This window comes from Cervus canadensis, chromosome 4, assembly GCF_019320065.1.
Source record: "Cervus canadensis isolate Bull #8, Minnesota chromosome 4, ASM1932006v1, whole genome shotgun sequence".
NCBI classification, from domain to species: Eukaryota; Metazoa; Chordata; class Mammalia; order Artiodactyla; family Cervidae; genus Cervus; species Cervus canadensis.
In genome coordinates, this window is record NC_057389.1 from 91,788,813 (window position 1) to 91,808,101 (window position 19,289).

The 19,289-nt window shown below is 50.9% G+C and overlaps 1 protein-coding gene across 13 annotated transcripts in view; it reads right to left on the reverse strand.

Moving 5' to 3' along the window:
* DNM2 (dynamin 2) overlaps positions 1 to 19,289 on the reverse strand; it is an 86,742-nt gene that overhangs the window by 53,521 nt on the left and 13,932 nt on the right. For all 13 annotated transcript variants that reach the window (XM_043466636.1, XM_043466630.1, XM_043466635.1 and 10 more), the window contains exon 2: positions 2,612 to 2,685. In XM_043466636.1, coding sequence (XP_043322571.1) covers positions 2,612 to 2,685 — 74 coding nt within the window. The remainder of the gene's footprint in view (positions 1 to 2,611; positions 2,686 to 19,289) is intronic.

Sequence of the window (19,289 nt, forward strand, 5' to 3'; positions counted from 1 at the left end):
CAGGCAAGTGGCCTCAGCTCGCTCCTCTGTGAAGTGGGACGACAGGAATGCTGATTTCAACATCATGCCGGGTCAGGCTGTGAGCAGATGTGTGCTCTCCCGGGACTGTCACTTGTCACATGCTTCTCGTTCCTCCCCGCCACTAGAAGGAATTTTCAGTTCCTCCAGCCGGCCACAATGGGCATCGCTGCCTCAGGGTCTTCACAAGCAACCCCTCTCTGCTGTGAAGGAGAGTTCCCATTCCCCAACACACCCCCAAGCACCTGTCAGCCTCAGCTCACACATCACTTCCTCAGAGAAGTCGTGCGAGACTCCACCACCACCACGCGCACTTCCATCTGGGGAGGGCCACGCCTATGTGTCTCCCTCTTGGTCCCCACCCAAGGGTCCCCCGCATTGACTGCCAGCACTAACAGGCATCAAGAGGGAAGGTGACAGGGCTTTCCTGGTGGCTCAGTGGTGAAGGACTCACCTGCCATTGCAGGGGACACGGGTTCGATCCCTGGTCCAGGAAGATCTCACGTGCTGCGGGGCAGCTAAGCCTGTGTACCACAACTATTGAGCCTGTGCTCCAGAAACTGCAAGTCACAACTACCGAAGCCTGAACGAGGCAACTACTGAAGCCCGCACCCCATAGAGCCCGTGCTACACAAGACAGGCCACAATGAGAAGCCGGGGCACCCCAACTAGAGAGCAGCCCCTGCTTGCTGCAACTAGAGAAAAGCTCTCGCAGCAGTAAAGACTCAGCACAGCCAAAAACAAATAATTAATTTAATTACATTAAAAAACAGAGGAAAGGCGACAGGTGGTGGCAGCAGCCCTGGTCCTACTCACCACTGTGCCCCAGCCTGAGACCAGCTTGTGGCAGGCAGCCCAGTGCTCCCTGGACCACTGCTGGGTGACAGTCACTGGTGAGTTGATGGGGGAGCCCTCCTGCCATGACGAAGCCTGCGACCTTCCAGCGCAGGAAGCCAGCCAACCTGCTCTCCCAACAAGCTGTGCCGAAGCCATTGGGATGGCACCACATGGCAAGGGCCTGCAGCGTGCCAGGCACTGCTCCACGGGCTGTATATGTATTGAATAACATGGTCTTCACAGCAACTGACAAACGCAGTACTATTATTATCTTCACTGTCCAGACAGGAAGCACAGCTGTGAGCGGCACTCCCTCCCCAGGGGCCAGCCAGCCAGTAAGCTATAGCGCCAGGGTTTGAACCTGGGCAGTATTAGCTCTCAGCCCCCACAAACCAGGGCAGAGGGCTTTCCCAGTGTAGGCAGAGGCCAAAAGCATCAGCATGACCTGGAAACTCATTGAAAATGCAGATTCTCACCACCCTCGTCCACCAACCCAGTGAATGTGCAACAGAAAACCAATGTGCCAACCCCTATGTGACTCGGATCCTACTGGCATCTCACAATCCAGGCTCTGCCACTGGCCTTCTTGGCACAGCTGATTGGACACTTGAACCCAGAGGAGGCAGCCGATTGGCTTGTCACTGGACCAATCTGCTGCCGTCTCTCACTAGTGTCACACCCTCCTGCAGGCGGACTGGGTGAATGAAGATGAGAGGGCGGGACTATGGTCAGCTGAGCTGTGGAGTCTGAGGTCTGGCCCTGCCTGGGTGCCCATCCCAGGTCTGGCGCCCACCAGAAAGGCAGGTGGTTAAACCTCAGTTTCCCCATCTGTAAAATGGGAATATGTCAGCTGCCTCCCTAGAGTGGGGGTGTTTAACACAGCCTGTGGTGACACTGACACTGGCACCCCAAGTGCTGAACCAGCTGTGGGTGACATTCCAGGTCAGCAGGGAAGACTCCTGGGGGCTCTGGAGAGAAGAGAGGTCCCACCTCCAATGGCCCTTTTCACCCCTTCCAGCCTCTGACCTGAGATGCTTTTACAAGGAAGCTAGGTGGGTTTCATGCTGGGAGACATGCCCGTGTCATATCAGACTTGTGTAGGAAGAACAGAGGCCACAGAGGGGGGGATAGGAAAAAAGTCTACATGTGGGCCATTCTACATGCAACAGGTCAGGTCTCTCCCTAAAGTCAGTGCTGTAATTCAGAAAGAAGGAGTGGAAAAACAAGATTAAAAACAAGAAGAGGTAAGAATACTGCTCTCATGAAAAGAGTAGACATGACAATGAAAGGCAGCATGGTATTGATCCCAGCAGTTGTGGAACCAGCCAGGGAAGATATCTGGAGTACAACTGACAACCCGAGTATGGACTGGGGTAAGGGAACATGCAGAAATGATGACTTTTCTTGGGTGTGGTTCTGTGAGTGCAAGAGGGTGTCCTTATTGCAAAGGGAGTGCACCAAAGCCTTTCGGGCTGACGTGTCAATGTCTGCTATTGATTTTGAAAGTGTCCAGCAAGAACGTGTCATCTACGATAGAGCAAAAAATTTGGCACCTGGCGGCCTAGTCATAGCTGATGCTCGGGGCGGGTGGAGGCGTTGCATGAACCGTGCTTCAACTTCCTTGCCCACCAGGAAAAAGGGAATGCAGACCCAAACGGCCCCCCAGGGCCCGAGACGCCTCGGAAGCCCCCTGGCTCCCACTGGGCACAGCCACCACGCTTGTTTCCTGTGTGGGCTGCCAGCCGCCCCAGCGTACCTGTTTTTGAGAAGATGAGCTGCAGGATGAGAGGCCGCCGAGTGACGATTCCTGAACCTCGGGGAAGGAAGTCCCTGTGGGAGGGGAAATGGACAGAAATTACTCACAAGGCCGGCTAGCAGGAGGCAGGAAGTGTGACCACACGCGGTGGAGCAATCCCCTCTTGCAATCTGGGTGAGTTCAGCAAAGACATCCACCCCAGCAGGGCACCAGGGAATGCTCTGGCCCTGGAGGGTCCTGAGGCCACAGAGGGACAGGGGAGGGACTGGACTGAAGGCTGGTGACAAAGGGAACCCTTTCCCTTCAGCTGGCTATGTGCCAGCCGCAGCACACTCAGAGACCCCTTGTCCTGACAAATGCCTGGACCATCTCCCCCAGACTCAAAAGAGATCAGTATTTTTTTTTTTTTTGCAGCTTTTTTATTTATAATTGAAGGATAATTACAATATTGTGTTAGTTTCAGCCATATATCAACAGAGATCAGTACATTTCTGACCTACATGTTTTAAAGTAATATAATGCCATACATACGAAATAAAGACTAAAATAAAAGGAAAGTTATTTAATGACAAAATACAACGTGTTTCGGGACTTCCCTGGTGATCCAGGGGTTAAGACCTTGCATTCCAACACAGGAGGTGTGAGTTTGATCCCTGGTCGGTCAGCTAAGATCTCCACCTGCCTCACGGCCAAAAAACCGAAACATAAAACAGAATATGTTCTTTGCTGTACATCTGAAACTAACACAACACTGCAATCAACTACACTCCAACAAAAAACTTTTTAAAACACCAGAATGTTTTAACAAATTAAAAGAAAAAAACCAGACTTAAAAAGAATTACAATGTGTTTCATGTCCCCAAAACACAAATTGAAAGAGGTGGGAAGTGGATCACTGGTTGTCTTGGGGATGACAAGCAGAGTGGCGAGCTTTCTGGGGGATGGAAATGTTCTAAAACTGGACTGTGGTACTGTTTACTAATACTTACTATAAGTTTCTTAAAAAATCACTGCATTTGAAATGGGTGAATCTCCTATCATGTAAATGATCCCTCAATAAAGTAATTTATTTAAAAAAAAATGCTATGGATTTACTATGGGAAAATTCAGGCATTACCTGCACTGACTTACACCTGGTTTCACATAGGGTGGGAAAACTGGAAACCACCCTGGACCATTAAGAAAGGCAACTGAGACTTCCCTGGTGGCCCAGTGGCTAAGACTCCATGCTCCCAGTGCAAGGGGCCTGGGTTTGATCCCTGGGCAGGGAACTAGATCCCGCATGCGGCAAGCGAGACAGTGAACACCACAACTAAAGAGCCTGCGTGTTACAACTAAGACCCAGCATAGCCAAATAAATATATATATGTATTTTTTAAATAAAGGCAATGGAAAGAGCAGGGGATCCAGGTGGGCAAAGGAGCAGAAGCAATATTTTCAGAGGTCACTAGGGGCATGCAAAAGATTCTATTTCGTGTAAAATGGAGAAAGGCTCTAGGCTCAGGGAATTTTAAACAAGTTTGCATCCAGGTAAACATTTGGATTATCTGAAATTGGTGCAAAACACTAGGCAAACACCCTTGGTGCCATCCGGCTCCCCAGTACTGTGACAGACGGTGTCTCAGAAGCACCCCAGCACCTCTGTCCAACTGGGAACACCCACAGAGCCCCAGAGGAGGGCATTGGTTCTCAGCACAGGCTGAGAACCTGTTCACCCAGTGGGTGGAATAAGGGAGGAAGCGTTCCCTTGCCACACGCCATGCACTGTGAGGTCTGAGCCCCATCGGACTGTGGGTGGTCCCACCACACTCAGGCAGGGCCTCCTCTGGCTGGACACAGGAGCTTCAGTGACCGCACGGCAGGTGGGCCTTCGAGATGAGGGACCCTGCAGAGGCAGGCTGGCTCTGGAGGTCCTACGGGGGTACTACTGGCAAGCAGCAGAGTAGGGAGCTGGAGAAGGATGAATGGACAGGCCCAGAGAGGGGTGGGTGAGGTGACGCTGGAGGTCACAATGAGAGGTCATCATTCTTAAAGCAAAGCTACCTGATGGGGTTTAGGGACAGTCAGAGATTTTTTCTTTTTTTGGCCACAGCACACAGCATGCAGAATCTTAGTTCCCCAACTAGGAATTGAACCCCACAACCCCTGCAGTGGGAGCTCGGAGTCTTAACCACTGGGCTGCCAGGGAATTCCCTACCTCATTTGCTTTTAAAGGTGTGTGACTTTAAAAGACCCCTCTGAAAAAAAATACAATAAAATAAAAGACCCCTCTGGCCATTTCTATAAAGAAAGAATTGATGCTTCTGAACTGTGGTGCTGGAGAAGACTCTTGAGAGTCCCTTGTACAGCAAGGAGGGCAAACCAGTCAATCCTAAAGGAAATCAATCCTGAATATTCATTAGAAGGACTGATGCTGAAACTGAAGCTCCAGTACTCTGGCCACCTGATGCAAAGAGCTGACTCACTGGAAAAGACCCTGCTGCTGCTAAGTCGCTTCAGTCGTGTCCGACTCTGTGCAACCCCATAGACGGCAGCCCACTAGACTCCTCTGTCCCTGGGATTCTTGCACGCTACCCACGGAGCCACGCTCCGGAGGACAAAGAATCTGTGGGCCACCCCTGCCCCGCTCAGAGCACGTCACGCCCGCTTCATGCAGTGTATGTAACTGTCTGAATGTGACTCCCATCCTCCCATTTAGCAGATAAGGAGAATGAGGCTCAGTGAGGATTTGCAACCTGGCCAAGGTCACCAGCTTGTTCACTCAAGTATTACTCACACCAACCCAACAGTGGGGGTGCTGGGGACAAAGAAGACACACCATGGGGGTAGGAGGGCTTCGGTCAGTGAGCAAATGAGTCAGGAGCAACGTGTGAATGGAGTCCCCAAGTCCCACGGGCGGGCTCGCCCACGCTGCTGTGTGTGACTGCAGCTGGCTCCTGTTCCTCGCTGACTGGTGCGCCACTGCACGGATGGACTGGTCCATTAACTAACTGATGCAGATTTGTTGTTGTCGTTATAGTCACTCAGCTGTGTCCGACTCTTGGCGACCCCAAGGACTGTAGCCTGTCAGGCTCCTCTGTCCATGCAATTCTCCAGACAAGAATACTGGACTGGAATGCCATCTCCTTCTCCAGGGGATCTTCCCCATCCAGGGATCAGACCCATTGTCTCCTGCTTGGCAGGCGGATTCTTTACCACTGAGCCACCTGGGAAGCCCCTGCAGGAGTGGACAACAGTCTGATCATCCACTCACTAGCTGATGTGGCTTTTGGGGGTCTTCTTCCAGCTCGGGGCCATTACAAATAAAGCCACTCTGAATGTTCTCACCTGTGCCTTTTGTTGACAAATGCCTCATTTCTCTTGCTGAGTCATAGGGCAGACCTGACCTTGAACAGGCAAAACGAGTCTCCGCTGATAGAAATCAGAGCAGGGGCGGGGTGGGGAACTGACTAGAAGGGGCAGGAGGAGACTTTTGGAGATGATGATAACGTCCTCTATCTTGATCTGACCAGTGCATGCATTTATTTCAAAAAAGAAAACAATGAAGGTGTACATCTACAATTAGGACAACGTACCACATCTGAGTTCAGTCTCGGGAAGGCCATGAGTACAAGGAGGTCCAGGAAGATGCGCTCCCAAAGATTCAGACACTCAAGCACAGAGAAAGCACTCCATTAAAATCTGTCCACGGATACATTATCATCTTTTTAGTTTCCCAGGAGGGAATAGCTCAGTTCTAAAGAACTTTAAAGGGCTTCCCTGGTGGCTCAGTGGTAAAGAATCTGCTTGCAATGCAGGACAGGTGGGTTCGATCCCGGGGTTGGGAAGATCCCCTGGAGGAGGAAATGGCAACCCACTCCAGTATTCTTGCCTGGGAAATCCCACGGACAGAGGAGCTTAGAGGGCAATGGTTCATGGGGCCTCAGAGTCGGACTCAACTTAGTGAATAAACAACAGCAGAAAGAACTTTAAAGCCCATGGAAGAGGCTAATTAAATAAATGATGACCCATTCATGTCACTTTGCAGTCACACACACATCCACAAATACATACTCCAAGAATAACAACAAAAAAGAGCTTTTTATCTCCTGACATGGAACTTCCTTCTGGGTGTATCAAGTAAAGAAAACAAAAGGTACGGAAGAGAGTCTGTGTTTTCTAAGTAAATAAAAAGCCTTAAACCAGAGCCCAGGTTGGCCAAGGGCCTGTTGGGAGGGAGAGTCACGGCAGGTTCTGAAGCATCTTTGAATTCTGCATCATCCACATGGACTACTGACTCCAAAACATTATTTTAGAGTAGCTCACATTTGTCGAGGGCTCCTCTGGGCTACTTAACCATGACAACGTCCAACGAGGTGGGCCTGTGAGCTCATTTTATGGAAGTCACTAGGCCCAGAGGCTGGGCACTGAGGTCACTCGGCACCCAGGAGTGTGGACTGAAGTCCGTGGGGTCTGAGCCTCTGACCGCCGGGCCCCCAGCCTCTGGGCCTGCACGTCTGCTGTGGAAGCTGCAGGCATCTCCCCGGCCATGACTAGGCTTTCGATCCTGCTGTTGGCACATGCTGTCCTGTGACCACTCTGGGTGCGTCCGGGGGCCCGGGCATCGTGAGCACAATGATGACACCACAGACTGTGCACAATGAGCGCCTCAGAGGAACACGAGAGCCAGTGTGATGGGTGCTCCTGGCCCTCGCCGGGCAAAGACGGCTTTCTGGGGCTGGGACTTGGTGGCAAGTGGGAGGGATGAGTAGAGGCCAGAGGAGACAGAGGCTGAAGGGGAGAAGGCTGAGGGGCGAGGCTGGGTGGGCGGGGGGCCTCGCACATCAGGCCGGGAGTTTCAGGAGCCCTGGGATCCACCTGATTGTGCATCTAGAAGCCTCAGACAGCACCAGGCACCCTTGGTCTCAACAATCCCTGAAAAGCAGTCCCCAGAGAGGATGGATACATGGATACGTATGGCTGAGTCCCCTCGCTGTTCACTTGAAACTATCACAACAATGTTCGTTAGTCAGCTATACCCCAATTCAAAACAAAAACTTCATAAAAGGGACTTTCCCGTGGTCCAATGGCTAAGACTCTGAGCTCACATTGCAGGGGGCCTGGGTCTGATCCCTTGTCAGGGAACTAGATCCCACATGCCATGCAACTGAGTGCTGCAACTAAGACCTGGCAACAGCCAAAAAAAAAAAAAAAAAGCAGCCCCCCCCCCCCCCCAATCTCCGAGGGGCTCAGTGAGAGGCCTAAGGTTCAGCTGGCCCTAAGGCCCACCCACAGGGTTTCCAGACACCCAGCAGCAGCGGCATTCTTGGGGCCTTCCTGGTCCGGGTGGTGGAAGGAAGCCACACACACCCCCACCCCCTCAGGCCCCTCTGCTGCAACACCGACTGTCCACTTCTCAACAGGCGACTTTCAAGTCTGTCTTCGGCTTCCTCCTCCCAGGCCCCACCCACATTCCGCTGGTCACACCAAGTCCCTCCCCCTGATTCAAAGTGTTCCTGCCCCTCCTCCTCTTCTCTTGCTACAAGGGCCACTGTGCCCCCAGGCTGCCCTTCCTACTGTGTGACCTTGGGCGTGCTTCCCGACCTCTCTGATTTGGGTTTCCTAGTTACAGTAATGGGGAAAGAATGTCCTGCCAATCCAGGAGACGTTAGGAGATGCAGGTTCCTTCCCTGGGTCAGGAAGATTCCCTGGAGAAGGAAATGACAACCTGCTCCAGTATTCTTCCCTGGAAAATCCCATGAACAGAGGAGCCTGGTGGGCTATAGTCCGTGGGGTCGCAAAAGAGTTGGACACGACTCAGTGGCTGGGCATGCGTGCACAATGGGAAAATTCCACTTATCTCAGAGGGCAGCTGGGTACCAGACAAACAGGCTCCTCCTCCGCCCATGACTCCACAGCTCTGGCTCAAATGTTACCTCCCTGGGGAGATTTCTCCCATTCTTGTTCACAGGTCCAAGCCCCACCACTGCCCCCCAACCTTCTTCCAAAGCACTAACACTCTACATGCCACTTATCTGCTTCCTGTCTGCTTCCCCATGTCAGCTCCCCAGAACATGATCTGGACTTTATTCTGGTACACAGAAGGTGCTCAATAAGTGTTGTTCAGTTGCTCAGCCATGTCCTACTCTTTGGCGACCCCATGGACAGTAACCCACCAGGCTCCTCTGTCCATGGGATCCTCCAAGTAAGAATACTGGAGTGGGTTGCCATTTCCTTCTCCAGGGGAATCTTCCTGTTTTAGGGATTAAACCTGCATCACCTGCATTGCAGGGGGATTCTTTACCACTGAGCCACCAGGGAAACCCTCCAATAAATGTTAACTCTGATAGTTTCAGCACCATCCCTGTCATCTAATCCACTGGGTCCAGCCCTGGCCCCAGGCGTCTGACCCCTACTCCTCCCAGGTTAATAGGTGGTTATCCTCCTGAAACAGAGGCCTGGGCCTCCAAGCCTTCCTCCTGCAGAGGTCACATGACTGATCCCAGCTTTGACAGGGTCCCTCACCTGCCCATCCCCCCAGGACCGCCCCCTTTTAGCTGAGCCCCTCTCCCCTCAGCCGTTGGATTCTCCCCTGTGTTTCTGGCCTCCAAGCCTTTGCAAAAGCTGTTCCCTCTGCCAGGAAACCCTTCCGCTCAGGCTCTGCAGGTACAGTGGATTGCACCTCTCCCTCCCAAATGCACACCCTCCCCTTCCCACTCCCACCAACAGGGCCTCCAGTGAAGGGCCAGGACTGTGTTGGGACAAGACTTCACCTAGACTGGCCACCACTGGATCCACAGCACCCAGAACAGCGCCTGTCACACAGCTGTCGTCGTTCAGTCACTCGGTCGTGTCCGACTCTTCCCAACCCCATGGACTGTAGCCCCGCCAGGCTCCTCTGTCAATGGGATTCTCCAGGCAAGAATACTGGAATGGGTTGCCATTTCCTTCTCCAGGGGATCTTCCCGATGCAGGAATCAAACCAGCATCTCCTGTTTGACAGGTGGATTCTTTACCATGGAGCCACCTGGGAAGCCCTGTCATAAAGCAAGTGCTCATTCAATGCTGAATGGACTCTGGAGCCAGACAACCTGGGTTCAACGCCCAGATCCGCTCCCACCCTGGGCAAGTCTCTGTCCTCTCTGGGCACTGGTCCTGCTGTCTATGGGATGAAGGACACCACACATCATCAGGATGCATGACCTGGCACGAGTCACAACACCCTCTTGGAGGCTCTGAATGGGGCCGCCTCTCCCCAGAAGGTGCTGCGGGCTCTTGGAAAGGCAGTGGGGGCAGAGAGGGAAAGGCACAGCAGCAGGAGGGACCGTGGGCCACTCAGAAGCCCAGGTTGTTTATTTACTTCTGAAGGGAACACAAGGCCTCTCGGGCAGCCCTTTGACTTCCACCCCTCTCCCCACCCCCAGGAGGGTGGGGCAACAGAAACCAAGAAGACCCCCAGAGAGGGAAAACAGAGAAGTTAGCAGCAGATGAACCAGCCCGAATGCAGGGCCTGTGAGGGCCCAGGCAAGGGCCCAGACTGGGACCCATCCCTCCCTCATAATCAAATCCTCACCAGGCTGAATTTCCCTACTGGTCCAGGTGTTAAGACTCCACGCTTCCACTGCAGGGGGCGTGGGTCTGATCCCTGGTCTAAGAAGTTCTGCATGCTGCAAGGTACAGCCAAAAAAAAAATCCTCATGGGGTCACCCTAAGCCTCAGTGTGGCTGGGAGACATCAGCCCAATGCCAGACACAGGAAGAGTTCCTGGCCAGGAGTCCCACGCGCCAGAGTAATACCGACCCCCTCTCTCAGGCTCTCACACAGGGAACCCTGGGCTGCCCGCCCAGCCCAGCTCTAATCCATTCTGAGTAACATCTCCGTAAACCCTCTGGGCTTTCCTGGTGGCTCAGACAGGAAGAATCTGCCTGCAATGCAGGAGACATGGGTTTAATCCCTGGGTCGGGAAGATTCCCTGGAGGAGGAAATGGCAACCCACTCCAGTATTCTTGCCTGGGAAATCCCATGGACAGAAGGGCCTGGAGGGTTACAGTCCACGGGGTGCAAAGAGTCAGACACAACTGAGCGACTAAACAACAACAAACCCTCTAGCAATGCCAAAGGAATGATGTCAGAGCCGATGCTCCCATTTCACAGGTAGGTAGACTAGGGCTCTGTTTCAGGACCTGCCCAGGTCACTCAGCAAGGAAGCAGCAGAATTAGGAGGGGAGCCTGGGTGGGACACCAATGAAGCAGAGCCCCTAGTTGCCCCCGTCACCCACCCAGGGGCCTCTTTGTGGTATTACTACAATAGAGGTCATCACAACTCAGTCTCCAAGACTATAGCATCCAGTCTGCGCACACCCCGTTGGTCCCAGCCCTGCTCCCTGCCTCGTCCATGTCCCCTCTGGATACCAGCCAACAGTAACCATCGGTCACCGGCCTGCCCTCAGTGGCCCAAGGCAGGTGCCACTGTGTGTTCTGGTCAACCCACGGGGCAGGCAGTGTGGTTACACCCCTGACTCAGACCACAGGACCCCTCCTGCCTCTTGTCTCCCACCCCGTCCAGAGGCAAGTCCTGTTGGCTCCACCTCCGAATGGAGCCTGAATGGGCCCCCTTCCCTCCATATCCGAGGCCTTCTGCCTGGCCCACCAGTGGCTGCCCCTCACCTGCCCACCCTCACCCCTACACTCTGTTCTTCCCAGAGCATCCACAGGCCACCTGTGGACACCAAATTAGGCATGACCCCCCTCTGTTCAGAGCCCTCCCAGGACTCCTACCTCACTCAGGTTAAAAGTCCAGGTCCTGGGGACTTCCCTAATGGTCCAGTGATTAAGACTCCATGCTTCCACTGCAGGAAGCACGGGTTTGATCCCTGGTTGGGAAATGAAGACCCCGCATGCCGCAGACCATGGCCAAGGGGGGGAAAAAGTCCAAGTCCTTCTTACAGCCCATGTGACTTTCCCGGCATCATCTTCCCCGTCACCTTGTTGCCTCACCTCCTCCTGTCATCCCCTCGCTCACTTAGTTCCTGCCACACTGGCCTCCTCCATGTTCACAGTGTGCCTCAGGGCCTTTGCACTGGCCGCTCCGTGGACCTGGAATCCTCTCCCTGCAGCCTTCACACGGTCAGCGGGCAACTCCTGGCCTCTCTCCTCCCTGCTCCACCACCAGTATGAAGCAGCTCCCCGTCCATTACCCACCATCCTGCTCAATTCTTATTTCTACTCATAACTGCCTCCTTCCAGCTTGTTGACTTGCTCACATGGTTGTGGTCTGTCCTTTCCCACCCACTGCCCTTCAGAAGAGCGGCAGCTTCGTGGGGCAAAGGTCCTCCATCTGGCACACTCCCTCGTCTCTCCCCAGTTCCCAGGCACGGAGCCCAGCAGGAGGCAGGGGACCGATGTTCGCAGCATGCCATCGTACAGGTAAGGAGGCTGAGGCGCAGAGGGCAACGGGACGACGGACAGGTCGTGGGCACCCTCCCTGGCTTTCACAATCCCACTCCCAGGTGCCACCCTTCACAAGATTCCCAGCAGGCTCCTCCCTGTTCAGGAATCCTGCAGGTTCTAGGGCCGGCCCCGCCCCTGGCACTCAGCCATCGGGTCACCTGCTCTGTGCCCTCATGGCCAGGCCAGGAGCAAAGGCAGGAAGCGGCCCACGGGTCCGAGCCGCCCTGACTCTGCGCCTCTCAGACCCCAGGTAGCATCTAGATGGGGCCACTTCCACTCCGGACAACCTGTGCAGGTCAGGTCATACCTGCGTACCTCAGTTTCTTCATCTGTCAAGTGCGGTAAGGTAGATGGAAAGGTCTGCAAGAGTTCTTACTAGGAAATCAATTCTGAACATTCATTGGAAGGACAGATGCTGAAGCTGAAGCTCCAATACTCTGGCCATCTGATTCGAAGAGCCTACTCATTGGAAAAGACCCTGATGCTGGGAAAGACTGAAGGCAGGAGGAGAAGGAGGGCAACAGAAGACAAGATAGTTGGATGGCATCACCAACTCAATGGACATGAGTTTGAGCAAACTCTAGGAGATAGGGAAGGACAGGGAAGCCTGGTGTGCTGCAATCCACAAGGTCTCAAAGAGTTGGACACAACTTGGCGACTGAACATCAAAAACAAAAAAGAAAAACTCAACACAGTATGAGTCAGATCACATCCACCTGTGCTCAAAGCACCCCGCCTCCCCTCAGTAGCCTCCAAGCCCTGAGCAATCATCCCATCACTTCCCTGCCCTCACCCCCACCTTCCCCTCGCTCACTCCTTCTGGCCACACTGGTGATAAAGGTAGAGCAAGCAGACCAAAGCAATTCCTGCCTCAGGACCTTTGCACAGGCTCATTCTCCACCTGGAATGACTTCCAACTCCCCCTACCCAGTTTTTCCAGAATCCTGGCTTCCTCTGGTCACTCAGGACTCAACTCAGATGTCACCTCCCTGAGAGGCCTGACTGTCCTCTTCTGACAGCCCCTGTCCTGGCCCTCGGGTTTCCCTGAGCGGGTTTGCAAGAACGGCTACTCCCTGCGGCAGCGCTTTCTGGAGTGAAGCCCATCAACCACCTAGAGGTCCATCAGCAGGGAATTGGCTAAATCAGCCTTGGAACTGTCCCAGGGAGCAATCCAGGCCACATCACTAAAAGCAAAGTGCTATGGGCAGAACAGTTTATGTGCTCCAATTTTTTCTTTCTGCCTGTGTATGGACAGTAAGCATGAAGGTGACACCCTGAGCCCTTAATGGAGGTCGCTGACGGCGTGAGAATGGGAAACCATCTATTTTATAATCTCCAATGCCATTTGGATTTTGGTGTTTTATAACTTTTTCTTTTTGGCTGTGCTATAAGGCATACACATATGAGGATCTTAGTCCCCCAACCAAGAATTGAACCTGTGCCACCTGCATTGGCAGCATGGAGTCTTAACCACTGAATCACCAGGAAATCCCATTTTATAATTTTTTGAATTGTGCTGGTGCTGGAGAAGACTCTTTAGAGTCCCTTGAACTGCAAGGAGATCCAACCAGTCAATCCTAAAGGAAATCAGTCCTGAATATTCATTGGAAGGACTGATGCTAAAGCTCCAATACTTTGGCCATCTGATGCGAAGAGCTGACTCACTGGAAAAGATCCCGATGCTGGTAAATACTGAAGGCAGGAGGAGAAGGGGGCAACAGAAGATGAGACGGCTGGATGGCATCTCCAGGAGATAGTGAAGGACAGGGGAGCCTGGTGTGCTGCGGTCCACGGGGTTGCAAAGAGCGGGACACAACTTAGTGACTGAACAACGAACGACAACATTATAACAAGCAAATACGAATTTGTAAGTTCTTTTTTGGCCACACCATGAGGCTTGCAGAATCTTAGTTCCCCAACCATGCACTGAACCTGGGCCACAGCAGTAAACGTGCCAAGTTCTAACCGCTGGATGGCCAGAGAATTCTAATTTGTAACTTTTCAGTTGTAGTGAGGCTCCAAAGCCACTGGTCAGCCAAGCTGCATTTTTAAGGGTGATGAGGAAACCACAGGGAACTGGAAAACTGAGCTCTCAAGTCCGCCTCCTGGCTGCTCTACACTGCAGCAGGGGCCTGACCTGTATGACCTTGGCAGCAAGGTCACTCACTTCCTAGGCCTTGTGTCATCTCTAAAATGGGATGTGGTGGGGGTGGGAAGAGACAGCGCAGGTGCCATGGAGGTACTGGGTGCTCGCTGAGAAACTACAGCCCCTGGGCGGGGGTCAGCCACATGGGATTTCTAGCTCTGCAGAGGTCTACCACCCAGGGGGGCCCAACTGACCCCAGGGGCAGGGTGTTGGTAAACACATGGAATGGAAGGCAAGGCAGTGCCCCACCCCACTCCTGGCATTCCAGAACTATCCTCTTTGCAGGCTTCCTTCAAGCAAGAAGCTGGGGCTTCCCTGGTGGCTCAGTGGTGGAGAATCTGCCTCCCGATGCAGGGGACACGGGTTCGATCTCTTATCCAAGAAGATCCCACACGCTGCAGAGCAACTTAGCCCATGTGCCACAACTACTGAGCCCTAGAGCCTGTGCTCTGCAACAGCAGAAGCCATGAGAAGCTTCTCATCGCCATGAGAAGCCTGCACACCCCAACTAGAAAGTAACCCCCCGCTGACCACAACTAGAGAGAAGCCCATGCAGCATCGAAGACACAGCATAAAGAAATAAAATTTATTTTATAAATAAATAAATATTATAGCCAATTAATATAGCCAAATAATTTAATTATAGCCAAATAAATAAATAAAATTATTTAACAACAAAATAAAAGAGCAAGAGGGCAGACGATTGGCCTCTGGGGATGAGTACATCTCCTCATCTCCCAGCGTGATGGGGTGCCACACAGAGGAACTGGCCCAGGCAAAGCAGGGCACAGTATCACACAAAACAGGAAGGCCTTCCCGCCCTTCCCCAGGTGGTCTCTTTCCCACTCCCTAGAGCCCATGTCTCAGCGAATCCTGACTTCAACATACACAGATGCGCCCCCTTCTCTCTGCTCAGTCCCAACATCCTTAGACTAAGTCCCCGAGGTCACAGTCACACCCCCGTGCCCCTGTCTCCCCGGGCCATCCCTGATGTTCTCAGGCAGCAGGCAAAGAGGGTTTTTCAAACTGCAGGCCAGATCATGCTGCACACGCTTAAAACCCGTATCAAGGGACTTCCCTGGTGGTTCAGCGGCTAAGGCTCCACCCTCCCAACACAGGGGGGCCCGGGTCCGATCCCTGGTCAGGGAACCAGATCCTACATGCCACAATTAAAGACCCCTCGTGCTGCAACTTAATCAGCACAGCCAGAGTAAAACAAACAAAAATGTGTCTGTAGATTCCTGCACAGCTGGGACACAACCAGTGTGGTCCTCCTCACAGCCCACAGGCCCTGCCTGCACCAGCATCCTTGCCTGGAGAATCCCATGGACAGAGGAGCCTGGCAGGCTACAGTCTACGGGATCGCAAAAGAGTTGGACATGATTTAGCAACGAAACAATAAAATGAGCCTAAAAAACAGTGCCTGCCCCATCAGGTTGTTGGCAGGCAGGACGAGAAGGAAGAGTCACATGAAGCCCAGTGCCTGGCACACGTGGGGCCCTGAACCGCAGGATCATTCACAAGGGGATGGGGATGGCGGGGGATGTCACCCCCTGGCACTCCCAGAAGGTCTCTGGCAAGAAGATTCTGAGTCTGCCCCCTTTTCAGCACAGCAGCCCCCTTCCAGGGATCAGCCCTTAGCCTAGCAGACACACAAATCTGCCGACCTCCAAGGTGGAGAAAACAAGAAACACCTAAAAGCACGTGCAGAAACACACTCATGATTACCAAGGAGGACAGAGGATGGGAGGGGGAAGATAATTAGGAGGTTGGGATTAACATATCCACACTACTATATATAAAATAAACAACACGGACCTACTGCATAGAACACAGAACTATTTTCAAGATCTTATAATAACCTTTCATGGAAAAGAATCTAAAAAAGAACAACATATTCTTTTTCTATATTCTGTGTGTATAACTGAATCACTATGTCATAAACCTGAAATTAACACGTTGTAAATCAACTATATTTCAATTCAGGGAGGAAAAAAACCTCATGCATGAGAGTGACTGGATTTAGTGAGACCGAGGAATACGACACAGCTGTAAAGACAGCACAGAGCAAGGGAAATACAGCCGAGTCAATGATAGTAGCTGGAGACGTCAACACCCCACCTGCAGTAGCAGGGACTTCCCTGGTGGCGCAGATGGTGAAGAATCTGCCTGCAGAGTGGCAGACCCGGGTTCAACCCCTGGGCCAGGAAGATCCCCCTGGAGAAGGGAATGGCTATCCACTCCAGTATTCTTGTGTGGAGAATTCCGTGAACAGGGGTTACAGTCCATGAGGTGGCAGTGAGTAGGACATGACTGAGTGACTACCACTTTCATTTTTGCTGGTGGTCCAGTGGTTAGGACTCCGGGCTTTCACTGCGGAGGGCACGGGTTCCATCCCCAGTTGGGAAACTAATATGCTAGGAAACTAAGAGATGAGGCCAAAACAAAAAAATAGAAAAAAATCACTGGACAAAAGATGGCTGAGGAAATAAGAAAATGTAAACTCCACCACCATAAACCAACCACCACCACCATAAACCAACAAGACCTCAAGGCATGTATAGAGCACTCCGCCCACAAGAGCAGAATCCACATTCTTATCAAGGGCACCTGGAACAGGTCTTCTGGGATAGGCCACATTTGAGGTCATAAAACGATACTGAGTAACTGTGAAAGGCCTGAATGAAATCATACAAAGTATGTTTTGTGACCACACTGTAGCAAGTTTGAAAAAAGTAACAGCAGGAAAGTGTGGGAAATTCACAAATATGTGGAAACTAAAGGGTACATTCCTAAATAGCCAGTGAGTCAAAGAAGAAATCACAAACGGATTTAGAAAATACTTACGTTGAGATGAATGAAAATGAAAGCACAACATCAGAAATCTTGTAGGCCACAGCTAAAGCAGTACACAGAGGGAATGTATGGATGGAAGTACTGACGTTACAGGAGAAGATTGCAATTTTGTACACGGCAATTACACCTCAACAAAGCTTTAGCAATTTTTTTCTGATTAAAAACCATTTTTAAATTTGTTTTTAGAAAGAAGAAAGATTTTTAATTTAAAATTGATCTTCCAAAAAAAAAAAATTGATCTTCCACTGGGGCTTCCCTGGAAGGCCAGTGGTTGACTCCATGCTTCCACAGCAAGGAGCATGGTTTCAATCCCTGGTTTGTGGAACTAAGATCCCACATGCCCCACACTGCAGCCAAAAAAAAAAAAAAAAGAAAGAAATCTGAATAGACCCATAGCAAGTAAAGCAAAAATTTACCCACAAAGAAAGGCCTGACTCAAACAGCTTCACTGGTCAACTCTCACAAACATGTAAAGAATTAATACCAATCTTTTACAGACTCTTCCCCCAAATAGAAACACCTCCTAGCTCATTCTGTGAGGGCAACATTACCCTGATACCAAAGCTAGACAAAAATATCACAAGAAAACCACAAACCAGTATCTCTTATGAATAAAGACACCCAAGAAAATCCACAACAAAATACTAGTAAACTAAATCCGGTAACATAAAACAATATGCCATAGTCAAGTGAGATTTATTCCAGGAATGCAGTGTTGGTCCAAAGGGAAAAATGAATCAATATAATACACCATACTGGATTCCCTGATGGCTCAGTGGTAAAGAATCCACCTGCCAACGAAGGAAACATGGGTTCAGTGCCTGGTCCAGGAAGACTCCACGTGCCTCGGAGCAACTCAGCGCACGTGCCACAGCTACTGAGCCTGCGCTCTAGAGCCCGGGAGCTGGAACTGCTGAAACCTGAGCCCCAGAGCCTGGGTTTCACAAGAGAAGACACCGCCATGAAGGACTTCCCTAGTGGTCCACTGGTTAAGCCTCTGTGCTCCTAATTTATCCCTGGTTGGGGCGCTAGATACCACATGCTGCAACTAAGATCTAGCACAGTAAAATAAAAACAAATATAAATAAAATATTAAAAAAAAAAAGACACCACAATGAGAAGCCCAAGCACCGCATCTAGAGGGTAGCCCTCCCCATGTCCCACTCGCTGCAACTAGAAAAAAGCCTGCACAGCAACGAAAACCCAGCTCAGCCAAAAATAAGTAAAGAAATATTATTTTTTTAATTACACCATATTAACAGAATAAATGACAAAACTGTATGATTATCTCAATAGATGCAGAAAAAGCATTTCGCAAAATTCAACACCCTTTAATGAAAAAGACACTCAACAAACTAGGAATAGAAGGGAACTTCCTCATCTTAATGGGCTTCCCTGGTGGCTCAGCTGGTCAAGAATCTGCCTGCAAGGCGGGAGACCTGGGTTCGATCCCTGGGTTGGGAAGATTCCCTGGAGAAGGGAAAGGCTACCCACTCCAGTATTCCAGCCTGGAGAATTACATGGACTGTATAGTCCATGGGGTTGCAAAGAGTCGGACACGACTGAGCAACTTTCTTCTTCTTCTCATCTTAATAAAGGACATATGTATCTACACGAAACCCACAGCTAATGTCATACTTAACGGTGAAAGACTGAAAGCTTTCCCACAAAGATCAGGAACAAGGCAAAGATGCCCACTCTCACTTCTGTTCAACACTATAATGGAGGGGTCCAGCCGAAGCAGTCAGGCTGAAAAAGAAGGCATCCAAAGGAAGAAGGAAAACCATTCACAGATGATATGATCATGTCTACAGAATATGTTGAGGAATCTTAAAACTTACCAAAAAAAAAAAAGGTAAATGAGTTCAACAAGGTTGCAGGATGCAAGATCAATATACAAAAATCAGTCCTATTATTACACACCAGCAGTGAACAATCTGAAAATGAAATTAAGGGGGAAATTCCATTTAAAAGCATGAAAAAATTAAGTACTTAGGGATAAATTTAACAAAAGAAGCATGAAACTTCTACACTGAAAAGTAAAATATATTGTTGAAAGAAATTAAAGTCCTAAATAAGTGGAAACACAGCTTGTGTTCACAGACTGGAAGACTTTTTTTGTTTTTAATTGGAGTATAGTTGATTTACAATGTTGTGTTAGTTTCAAATGTGTAGCAAAATGCATCGGTTATACATATATTCATTCTTTTCTAGATCCTTTTCCCATATAGGTTACTACAGAATACT